Source organism: Hypanus sabinus, chromosome 1 (genome assembly GCF_030144855.1).
Source record: "Hypanus sabinus isolate sHypSab1 chromosome 1, sHypSab1.hap1, whole genome shotgun sequence".
NCBI lineage: Eukaryota > Metazoa > Chordata > Chondrichthyes > Myliobatiformes > Dasyatidae > Hypanus > Hypanus sabinus.
This window is the reverse complement of record NC_082706.1, coordinates 137,663,754-137,676,877: the sequence shown is the minus strand read 5'-3', so window position 1 is coordinate 137,676,877 and position 13,124 is coordinate 137,663,754. Positions and strand designations below refer to the sequence as shown.

The 13,124-nt window shown below is 38.7% G+C and overlaps 1 protein-coding gene across 1 annotated transcript in view; it reads right to left on the bottom strand.

Annotated features, from left to right (window-relative positions):
• stk3 (serine/threonine kinase 3 (STE20 homolog, yeast)) overlaps positions 1-13,124 on the bottom strand; it is a 455,037-nt gene that overhangs the window by 395,499 nt on the left and 46,414 nt on the right. Inside the window, exons 2-3 of the mRNA XM_059976958.1 lie at positions 5,204-5,284; positions 3,916-4,044 (exon numbers count right to left, since the gene is read on the bottom strand). Coding sequence (XP_059832941.1) covers positions 3,916-4,044; positions 5,204-5,284 — 210 coding nt within the window. The remainder of the gene's footprint in view (positions 1-3,915; positions 4,045-5,203; positions 5,285-13,124) is intronic.

Sequence of the window (13,124 nt, the reverse complement as noted above, 5' to 3'; positions counted from 1 at the left end):
ACAGCCAATCAGGATGCTCTCAATTGTGCCCATGTAGAAAGTTAAACACAGAAAACCGACAGCGCAATACAGGCCCTCCGGCCCACAAATCTCTGCCAAACATGTCCCTACCTTAGAAATTACTAGTCAAGTCAAATTTATTTATAAAACACATTTAAAAACACCCATGTTGACCAAAGTGCGATACAAACCATAACAGGTAGCTAAAATCAAAAATACAAGAAACACAGATATAAACAAGGCACTCAGCTTATAGGCACAAAATAAACAACACGAGCCTAGGCACAAGCCAAAAATCAGCCACATCAGGAAGATTCAAATGCTAGTGAATAAACGTAAGTTTTGAGTCTGGACTTAAAAGAGTCAATGGAGGGGGCAGATTTGATAGAGAGGGGAATGCTGTTCCACAGTCTAGGGGTTGCAACTAGGCTTACCTATAGCCCTCTATTTTTCTAAGCTTCATGTACCTATCCAAAAGTCTCTTAAAAGACCCTATCACATCCGCCTCCACCACCATTGCTGGCAGCCCAAGTAAAAAACTTACCCCTGACATTTCCTCTATACCTACTCCCCAGCACCTTAAACCTGTGTCCTCCTGTGGCAACCATTTCAGCCAGGTCATTTATAAAAATATTGAAGAGCAAGAGTCCCACAACAGATCCCTGAGGCACTCAGCTAGTGACCGACCTCCATGCAGAATATGGCCCATCTACAACCACGCTTTGCCTCCTGTGGGCAAGCCAGTTCTGGATCCACAAAGCAATATCCCCTTGGATCCCATGCCTCCTTACTTTCTCAATAAGCCTTGCATGGGGTACCTTATCATAGGATAGATAAGTTCTTAGGATCTGGGGGGCCCATACCAAACTTCTTCAACTGTCTTGAGGTGAAAGACGCGCTGTTGTGCTTTTTTCATCACACAGCCAGTACGTACAGACTACGTGAGATCCACAGTGATGTTTATGCTAATGAATTTAAAGCTGTTTACCCTCTCAACCCAAGATCCATTGAAGCCAATAGGGGTTAGCCTGTCTCCATTCCGCCTGTAATCCACAACCAGCTGCTTTATTTTTGTGACATTGAGGGAAGAGGTTGTTTTCTTCACACCACTGTGTCAGAGAGATGACCTCTTCCCTGTAGGCCATTTCGTTATTATTTGAGATTAGGTCAACCAATGCAGTGTCATCGGCAAATTTAATTAGCAGATTAGAGTTGTGGGTGGCGACACAGTCATGGGTATACAGGGAGTAAAGGAGGGGACAGTACACAGCCCTGGGGGGTCCTGTGTTGAGAGTCAGAGGGGTGGAGGTGAGGGAGCCCATTCTTACCACCTGCCAGCGAATTGACAGGAAGTCCAAGATCCAGATGCACAAGGCTGAGGTCTCTGAGCTTCCTGTCGAGCCTGGAATTATGGCGTTGAATGCTGAAATGTAGTCCAAGAACAGCATTCTCAGATAAGCATCCTTCTTCTCCAGATGTGTAAGGATGGCATGTAGAGCAGCAGCTATTGTGTCGTCTGTCAATCGATTGTGTTGGTAGGCGAACTGTAGAGGGTCCAGAGGGTTGTAGAGGGTCAACTGTAGAGGGTAACGTGCTATAGATTTAGTCCTTGACCAGCCCCTCAAAGCATTTGCTTATCATTGAGATGAGTGCGACAGGACACCAGTCATTCAGGCACGTTACCTTGGTCTTCTTTGGTACAGGGACAATGGTGGATAATTTGAAGCAGATGGGCATTCTACTCTGGGAGAGGGAGAGATTAAAAATGTCAGTAAACACACCTGCCAGTTGTGCTGCGCACATCCTGAGTACTCGCCCTGGGATACCGTCCATCCCACAGCTTTGCGACTGTCCACTCGTTGGAAACATCTGCATCCCTCAGCCTCACAGATGACCAGGTTGCAGGTTGTAGCGGTGGCTTTCCTCTGAGGTTCTGAGTTAGCGACATCAAACCCAGCGTAAAAGCAATTAAGCTCATCTGGGAGAGGCCGTGACTTTGGCGGCGCCACTACATTTGGCTTTGAAGTCTGCGATGGTATGCAACCCTCGCCGCAAGTCACGTGTGCTATTCGTTGTGAATCTTGACTCAATCTTGTCCCTGTATTGTTGTTTTGCAGCCCTAATAGGTTTGCACAGATTATAGCTGCTTTTCTTGAGCTTCTGCTGATTGCCGACAGCATAAGCTCTGTGTCATGTGGGAGGTGCTGCTCACACAGAACTAATGATCCAGGGTTTCTGTTTTGGGAAGACCCTGGCCAACTTCTGGGAAACAAAATCGTCGATGCACTTCCGGATGAAGCACGTGAACTCACAGACATCCTCATCATGCAAGACATTCCAGTCGATGTCATCGAAGCAGTCCTGCAGAATGGAGGCCAATTAGTTGGACCAACAGTGGATGGTTTTAACTATGGCCACCTCTTGTTTCAGCTTCTGCCTGTATGTCGGCAAAAGGAGATCAAAGAGTGATCTGATTTTCCAAAAGCTGGGCAAAGACATAGAGATTCCTCTGAACAGCAATACCTTTCAATCTCCCACAATTAAAAATTAATCTTCCCTTCCAAATAAATAGATGGCCTTGTATATTCCTACAGCACACCTCATTTGCCTTGTCCTTCCTCATTCACTTAACCTGCTCATATCTTCCTCAGGCTTCCCTGCATCCTCTTCACGGGCCACACTACTTCACAACCTTGTTCATTAGCAAACATGGATCTTCTCTTCCAAATTATTGAGGTAGGTTGTGAAAAACTGGCATCCAAGCAGCACAGCCTGCAGCACTCCACTAATCATAGCCTTCTAGCACTTAAATTAACCACTTCCATTTTCTGTCTGTTAACCAATCTTCAATCCATGCCGGAAGATTACACCAATAATGTGTGACCCAATCTTTTGACAGGCCTTCATAAGTCCAGATACACCATGCTAACTTTTTTTCTTACCTATTCTGATAAAAACATTAAAAATCTATTTAAAGAACTCTAAAATATTCATTAAATCATTATTTTTATGAGTATCTCAAATATAATTTCATGAATGACTCTTAATTTGAACAGAATCAACCAATGCAGTTGAGCAGATCCTATAAAATGAGAGAATCCAATACCTATCACTTTATGGATTCTACCAGTGCTCAGTGTATCACCTGAATGGTGTGTGGCAATTCGCTCTTGATTTTTTTTCCTGTTTCAGGAAATAGAGATCACTATAATTATAGTACCTTTTGGAGATACAAGTATTCTCCCTGGTTTAAGTTAAACTTCTAAATGTACACTGCCAGATTCACGGCATACTTTGAGGCAGCAGTAAAAGCCCACCCCTACCCACAAGCAAATCTGTTGTATGTAAGCTCAATATTAAAGCACAGGAAACACATTCAATACTAATCATTCCAAATACTTCTGAAATTTGCACAAAATTGGCTGAAATATTTCAACACTCTCTAACCATATAAAACTTAACAATGGGTGGAGCTCAGTATACACATGGAAGCATGTGGAGAGCTGTAAGAATTCACTTTGATGCCAAACAGTATAAACAAGGCTCTCTGCCTTTTACTAAAAGATTCTGCAGTTGTTGGTCTTGGACCAGTAGCAACCAGACAGGATAATGACAGCAAACTCTAAATTGCCATACCAAAATAGTTTATTTAAACACAAATAATTGATGAAAATATGATTGCTGAAAGCATGTTCAATGGGAATCATGAAACAGAATGAACAAAGTAAAAGGTCAAGGACAGATGTTACAAACCCATATCACAGCAACTCAAAGTCTTGATCCAAAAATAGTGAAAAATGTTTATCTCAATAATATTTTGGTTTTACATTCTGACTAAATTATAACACTTAAGGTTGAACATCTGTAAAAAGCACTATGTTGCTAAGTGGAATTGCCACATTCCACTACTCATACCTGTCACATTGTTGCATTATTGAAATTTCCTTAATAATTTCCTGTAAATCAGACTCCACTGGCACTTGCTTTATGGCAACAACTTGTCCTGATTCTTTATGTATTGCTTTAAAAACACTACCATACGACCTGGGACAAAGAAAAGGAAAAGGATTTTTATTATGTACTAAATAAATTAATAGTTAATATAGGACTTAAATATTTGCATTTAAGTATAGCAATGTTATTCATGTAATGGCTGAAGTAAATACAATTAAATTCAAAATATTGCCAAACATTTCTACCAGCCCATGCCAATCATGAACCATTTACCACTTGTTGAAATAACAGACAAGGCAAATACCAATTTCCTTTTGCACAGCCACATTTATTAAACTATTGCAATGCAAATTAAAACAAGGAAATTCATTTGAATTATTCAGCTAATCCACATTTCTCTTGTATCCTGAATGAAAATTGGCCAAAGGGTCATTAGGAAATCACACATCAAGACAAAAGGAAGAGAGCTGATGTGGGGGACTGACAGATTTTAAGCAGTTTCATAGGTTGGTATATTAAAGATTAAAGAATACCTTCAGCCCACGCCAATCACCAACTGCTAATTTTTACCAATCCTATATTAATCTCAATGCTTTTATTCTCTCTATCTTTTTGTTCACCAGCTCCCCAAAGCTGCACAGTTGACAGAATAAATTTAGCTTGGGAATAAGTTACAGATGCAAAGCGGAAGGTTTCTGACCTTTGTCCAATTTTAAACAATTGTAATTTTTATAAAGTTTCTGCAAGGTAACTACAAAGACTTCTATTCAATTACTTCCCAAACCAGTTAAGCTTCAAATCCAATTTTCTAAAAACAATTATATCTCAGGTAACTAAATTGACTAACAAAATCACTCACTTATTAAGAACTATTAGTAATGAAAGACAGTTTAAATGATTAATATGATTGACCTATGAAAGCAATATTTAATTACATAAAATATAAGCATTTAGCAATAATTTTGATCAATTAAATAAGTGATAAAACACCATTCTACAGCTATTTCAAGTACAAGAATAAAATACTGGTGAATTGGTTTGCATATTGCAGGGGAGGCAAAGAAACTTAAATGTTGGTTAAGGTTTGTATCAGAAACCTTGACACATAAATCTTTACAGTGTGAACCCAGACTATTTTCAAACCATGTTACTTTAAAGCAGAATAACAACTTCAGTTTTCTGTGACAGCAGGAAAGGATCCAGAGAATACAATTTCTCTGAACAAAATCTGAAACATTATGCCACTCACCCTTCACCAAGCTTTTCCAATACATCAAAAACTTCTTCAGGCTGTTTTGTGAGGCTGTCTTCACTCAGTTTCTTCAACTTGCTAAAAAAAATTTAAAAAGTCAATGCACTATGGATTAAGATATGCACTTTTGTATCCACTCCTAAATACCACATACAATTATTGCCATACAGATCAAATTAGTAATAAAGCAGATTCACCTTCACCTCCTTGTCACTTCCACCTATCATCTCCCAGCTTCTGACATCATTCTTACACTCTCCCCTTCCTCATTTGCTAACACCACCTCCTCACCTGCATCCACCTATCAGCTGCCAGCTCGTGTTCAAGCCTTTCTTTACTCCTGGCTAACTCCCTTTTTTTCCAGTCCAGAGGAAGGATTTTGACCCAAAATTTCAACTGTCTATTTCCCTCCATAGATACTGCCCAAACTACTGACTTCCTCCAAAGTTTTATGTGTTGCTATTAATACAACATGCTTATTCCTAAAATATGATTTTAACCTGCAATTAAAACCAGAGATTATCCACATTGTAAGACTATAAAAGATAAACACTGGTTTAGATTTATTGGGCTAAATATATCCCACTAAACCTAAAGGACCTGTTTTCATCTAAGGCCATCAGCATATCCTTCTATTCCTTTCTCCCTGTGTTTAGTGATGCCTTTTTTTAAAATAAACCAGGCTTCATTTGCACCAACTATTTCTGTACCAAAAGGTCTTCTATTCTGAACATGCTATGTAGTTTTCCTAGAATTTCCTAAATTCCCAACTGATTTTAATGCTGCCAAATCTGATAGAAATGGTTTGCAGCTTCATTTTTTGTTCCTATTATTGACAAATGTGCCTCAAAATACTCCCAAAAAAATTACTTTACAGAGACAAATTTTAAAATAATGTTTGTCAACACCTCAAAACATGGAGATTATCAGCACATCTTTGTAATCTTCAACTTTCAATGTGTTCATCACATTTCCACTAACACAGTAGCATAGTAGTTATACACAACACATACAGTACCAGCGACCCGGTTCAATACCCACCACTGCCTATAAGGAGTTTGTACATTCTCACCGTAACCACATGGGTTTCCTCCAGGTGCTCTAGTTTCATCCTTCTGTCTAAAGACATACTGGTTGGTAGGTTAACTGGTCCCTGTAAATTTTCTTATGATTAGGCAAGAGGTAAATTAGAAGTTGCTGGGCTCTAAGGGCCAGGTAGGAGGGGAGGGGGGCAGGGGATGGGTTGGTAGGTGGGTAGGTAGATAGCTCTCCAACAAGGTCAACTAATTGATTAGCCTTCATTCTCTTCAAAGACTCTATAGCAGACAAATTACTTCCTACTAAATATTCCACTAGATAAAGGAGAAATTACAAAGCAAAGCACATTTTAAGATTTGAATAATAAATCACAATAATGATACCACTTGTTTATTTGTGTGCACTCAATATTGCTGCATTTGATGTTTCCTCACAAAAATACTATTCAGTATAAAAAATAAATTAGTCACAACAGTACATTTCCATTTTGGCTCAAGCAAACTGCCTTTATTCAGATCTCCCAGTTGAGAAAAGTTTTCAATTATAGCATCTAAGATATTTCCAACTTTGAGCCAGCAACTTGGCCTGCTTTGCCTGTGCCAGGTCCATGATATCATGCCATTGTGCCCCTGTTCTTCAGAGCTTTTTTAATATTTATTTATTATCTCTTTAAATTGGGGTTCCAACCCTGGGGTCCACAGACCCCTCAGTAAGGGTCCATGGCATAAAAACTGTCATATCCCTCACCCAAAGAACACAAAATTTATTTACTTCTGCTGTAACACAGAGGCCACTCCCCAACTTCTGCAGTAGAAAACTTCCACACAAAAACAGATATCTAACAAACATCAAGCAAATCATGCACATCTGTATTTCTCTGTAGAACATAGACCCAGCTCTTTACACTATATTAGACTTGTGTTTCAAGCTAGGAATGTTTGTAACCCTTGAACATCCACTCTGTCATCTACCACATAAGGAAACCAACAATGCAGACATTGCTGAGACTAAGACTGTCAAACACAAACTGAAATTTTGTCACATGCTTATGATGTCATACTACTTTCTTGAGTACACCATCACAAATAAGTCATAAAACTTTAGATATTAATGTACTAAAACAATTATAATTCTTTCCCAATGTTTCTGTGATAATGAAAATAAATTACTTTCATTGTGAATTGCTGTATTTGTAAGTGAATAATATAGATGCATCAAGAAAATAGGATCAATTGAATATTCGCAAAAGACACAAATTAAAATCGCCTGAGATTTAACATGGCTTGGACCCAAATCTAAGTCATGTCAAATCTATTTTGTGTGCCTAAATGGAAGGTAAAGTGCTGGATTCAACGGTACTCCAGGCCTCATTGCATCAGTACAGGAGGCTACACAGGGTGAGGCACGACTCTCCCCACCATTGAGGACATCTTCACAAGGCAGTATTTCAAGGAGGTAGTATCCATCACAAAGGTCCTCACCATCTGGGATATGCCCTTTACTCATTGCAACAATCAGGAAGGTGATATAGGAGCCTGAAGACTCGCACTCAGTGATTTAGGAACAGCTTCTTTCCCCTCTAACTTTATTTTTGTAACTTATCATCATTTTTATGTCCTTTCACTGTACTGCCATTAAAATAACAAATTTCACGATTAATCTGATTCTGATAGTTAAGTGGGAGACAACAGGAAACACAGGGTTATTACTGCAGATTGAATGCAGAGTGGTCGCCCAATCTGTATTTAGGTTTGCTTTTGTAGAGAAAACCACATTGTGAATACTGGGTGCATTACACCAGATAGGAAAAATTGTAAGTATATCATTGTTTCACTTCATAAGACTGTTTGGGTCCCTCTATGCAATTGCAAAGCAAAATACCCAAAAAGGGTGGTTGTTGAGAACAGATGAGTGGACCAGGAACTCGTGAAGGGAATAGCCCCTTGAAATGCTTGAAGTTGAATAGGGGAAGATGTGTCTAGTGGTGTAAATGCTGAAGACAGTGGAAAATGTAGTGAATAACCTGTTGAGTAATGAGGCTGGTGGGGATAAAGGAAAGACACTAAGGGAACTCCATCCTTGCTCTTGAGTGGAAGCTGTATCAATAGAAATTTGTCAAACTGGACAATAATGCATTTTTCATATGCATGGAAATTGGATTGAAGCTGGATAAAGCCAATTAAATAGCAAAAAACCTGAAAATCTGTAAGATCATAATCCTTAAGTGCTAACGCTGTTACTCTCTTCACAGACTTTACCTAACTCAAGCATTTCTAACATTCACTATTTATACTGTAAATAATAAAGCTATCAATCAGTCATACAAGCAATTTGTGCAAACAAAAATAAATTTGCTCTAATCACTGCAAGATGGATCATTTAAAACAAAACACCAACAGGATTTCCAAATAGTGAATATGCCAGAAGTTGAATTCTGAACAAGTATCTCATTACTTCCAAACAGTACTTATTACCCTTCCAGCTTCTTCAAAAATTACATTGTGCAAAAAATGTTCTCAACAATTCTACTGTAGAAAATTATTTTACTGATTCAAAATATCAACAGGTGACCTGTCAATGTCCTGTGCAGGTGGGGAAACATTAACAGTCTCAATAATTAAATATCAAAGGAACATTGAAATAGTAAGTGCTATTACACATATGACAAGTTACATCATGGTATGATGGAGCAATTCAAATGTGCAGGAACAGAAGCTGCAGACAATTGTAGACCCTCTCGAATATATCACATACTGTATACCTTCCTACCATTGTAGCCATCATCAAAGATTCCCATTATCTAAACCAGGCCATCTTTTCAGTTATCATTGGGCAAGAACAGGAAGGCAGATTACTATCTGAATGGTGTCAAGTTAGGAAAAGGGGAAGTACAATGAGATCTAGGTGTTCTTGTACATCAGTCACTGAAAGTAAGCATGCAGGTACAGCAGGCAGTGAAGAAAGCTAATGGCATGTTGGCTTTCATAACAAGGGGAGTTGAGCATAGGAGCAAAGAGGTCCTTCTGCAGTTGTGCAGGGCCCTGGTGAGATCACACCTGGAGTATTGTGTTCAGCTTTGGTCTCCAAATTTGAGGAAGGATATTCTTGCTATTGAGGGAGTGCAGCATAGGTTCACGAGGTTGATTCCCGGAATGGCGAGACTGTCATATGTTGAAAGATTAGAGCAACTGGGCTAGAAGGATGAGAGGGGATCTGATTGAAACATATAAGATTATTCAGGGATTGGACACGCTAGAGGCAGGAAACATGTTCCCGATGTTGGGGGAGTCTAGAACCAGAGGCCACAGTTTAAGAATAAGGGGTAGGCCATTTAGAACGGAGTTGAGAAAAAACTTTTTCACCCAGAGAGTTGGGGATCTATGGAATGCTCTGCCTCAGAAGGTAGTGGAGGCTAATTCTCTGGATGCTTTCAAGAAAGAGTTAGATAGAGCTCTTAAAGATAGTGAAGTCAAGGGATATGGGGAGAAGGCAGGAACGGGTTACTGATTGTGGATGATCAGCCATGATCATATTGAATGGTGGTGCTGGCTCGAAGGGCCAAATGGCCTACTCCTGCACCTACTGTCTATTGTCTAAGAGGGAGAGAAGCCTGAAATCCCATAGCACCAGGCTGAAGAAACTCAGGGTTGTATATGGTGATATATATATATATATATACATATACAACTGGGTAATAAGTTTACTTTGAACTTTGAATAGCAGCTACTTCAATTTAGCAACACTATGACCACTTTAGTCACTTTGCACCAGAATGGAATTTCTTTGACTAATTGTGTTCTTTCCTTCTGAAACTTGTGTATAATATTTAATTTCTGTTTTTCTTATTAATGCTGCTTACCTGATGCCATATGCCCGTGAAGATGCTGCAAGTAAGCTTTTCATTGAACTTGTGTATACATGTACTTGTGCACATGCTACTAAATTTGACTTTGATTTTCCAAAACCTCACTAAAATTAGTCTTGATTACAATTAAAACCACCATTTAAAAAAAAAACCCTTTTCATACTATATCATTAATTTCTATTTGGTGGCTGATATAATAAAAGGACTACTGAATGAGAACATTCACGGTTTAACATTAAATCCTAATGGTCTCAGCTCAAAATGTTGACTATTGATTCCTTTCCATGGTTGCTGCTTGACCTGCTAAGCATTTTGTATGTTGCTCTCGATTTCCATCATCTTCAGAATTTCCTGTCATTATTATTGTGGGTTTAAGATCCACTTCAGATACCTGAATACATAACCCCTTGAAGGCACATTACAACGTCAGGGTAACAGATTACATACAGGAAAAGACAAAGTTCCTAGCCTTGTGATAGTACTGTATTAATTCTTCAGAGCGGGGTCCTCTGCCGAACCATCTTCAGCTGCTGTATCAATGACCTTCTTTCTGTCATAAAGGCCATTTGCTGATAATTACAGCTCTTCACAAAATGAAATAGTTCATCATACACACAGCAACACAAAGACAACACTGTGCCAAGGTTGATAAGTGTAAAGTCAGATTCATGTCTCAGAAGTGCCTGTCAACAACCATCTCCAAAAGTGTTATTCCTCCGATATTGGGCAAGACCAGAACCAGAGGTCATGGATTAAGAGTGAAAGGTGAAATGTTTAAGGGGAACATGAAGGGTGACATCCTCACTCAGAGGGTGGTGAGAATGTGGAATGAGCTGTCCGTGCAAGTAGTGGATGCAGGTTTGATATCAACATTTAAGAGAAATTTTGACAGGTACATAGAGGAGAGGAGTATAGAGAGCTATGGCCCAGGTGCAGGTCAGTGGGACTAATCAGAATAATAGTTCCACCTAGACTAGATGGGCTGAAGCACAGTTTCTGTGCTGTAGTATTCTATAGCTCTATGAGAGTCCAATCACATACCACTAACAGTCAATACTCTTAGGTCCTTCACATCTTGGAGGTCATTCACTGACCAGAAACTCAAATAGAATAGACACATTAATAAAAAAACACAACAATCTGAAGTATTTTTTCTCATTTCTCTGTGCATTGGGTTGTTGTTGGTCTTTTGTAATGGATTCATTTGAGTTTCTTGTTTTGTGGCTGCCTGTAAGGAGATGAATCTCAAGGTTCTATAATGTATACATACATACTTTGAACTTTAAACTACAATAGAAGGTATCCTGTGAAAAGTGACACACTTCCTTTCATCTACAAGATTTATTGCAGGATTATGACACTCTCCATGGAGTCCAACACTCAAGAAATGAGATTCTAATCAAAGACAGGCCAAGCCCATAAATGGCATTCCCTCTATGACCATAAAGATTCATTACCTTTACAGACTGTTCACTGTAACATGTACTACTAGCCACAAAATACACTGCAGAAAACTTAACCTATTCCAATTTTACCATCAAGAGGAACAATGGAAGCAGGCACATGACTGCACCATCATCTGTTGGTTCCTCTCAGGTTACACACCACCCTACCAAATATCAGTGCAGATATATCTTTGGCAGAAGGACCACAGCATTTCAAGATGGCTCGTGCAAACTTTACAAGAGGAATTAGGAATGGCAATAAATGCCAGCTTTACCCACACTGTGAAAAATTGAAGAAGAAAAAAAGTGAAAATGCTGGAAATATTCACACCTATCTGAGAGAAGGGAAAATTAGCATTTCAGCTGAGAGACCTTTCAAAATGATCCTGATTAACAGTTTTATACCCAAAATATTAGCTGCTTCTATTTCTACAAATACAGCATGACCACTTAGCATTTCAACATGTTTGCTTTTTATTTTAGATTTGCAGTTATTTTGACTTTCAAGTAATAAATATAACTCCATAATGTTATCATAGTTTATTTATTCCACTGAGTTTTAATCATGCCTTGTAGAGGGGATCAGATGCATACAAAGAGAAAAGGGGAGGAAGAATACCTAATGTTCTGGCTGAATATTTTTCTTCAAATAGTACAGATGAAGTGGTGATCAATAGTTGATAATTTATTTGCTTAACAAGTTATTTTATTTCAGAAAATTCCATTACATACAAGAGGCACTTTATGTTTTCAGAAATTATTATGTATTTATCAATACATGCCTTTAATGTTATTTGCCATATTTCATTTAAGAAAGGAAATTTCCCTTCAAAATATGCTCCAATATCCTTTTATTTACATAGAATTCTTTAACTGTTTCAGGTTTCTCCCACCACTACGATCTTCAGTAGCAGAATGCAATCCACATCATGGCTTTAGTTCTAAATCTCAATTTTCAGCCACTTGCTAAATAAATGACAAAATCTAAATGCACTATTAGGCATTTCTCACAGGTTACTTTCACACATCTCCCTGGGGATTGTTTCAGACTGTAATTGGTAGATCTCAAATATCAAGTTGCCTAACCCCCGCCCCCACCCCCCCTCAGCTGGAGATGATTTATGGTACCAAAGTGGAGGAAAAAAATACAAGTACTCAAGACTTGGAGAACTTACATTACTGAAGCCCCATCAGGAATTATTAATCAAGATTAATTGTAGTTATGAACACACTCTAACTTATACGATTGTAGTAGCAATTAGCAACACGACCCTAACCTCACTAAGCATAAATACATACAGAAGAATCAGAATCAGGTTTAATATCAGATTCAATATCGTGAAATTTGTTGTTATGGGACCAATCAAGTGTGACAGTGGAAAAGTGTCTATGGAACCAGAGGAGATAGCAGAGATACTTAATGAGTACTTTGCTTCGTATTCATTACGGAAAAGGATCTTGGTAATTGTAGGGATGACTTACAGTGCACTGAAAAACTTGAGCATGGAGATATTAAGAAAGAGGATGTGCAAGAGCTTTTGGAAAGCATCAAGTTGGATAAGTCACCAGA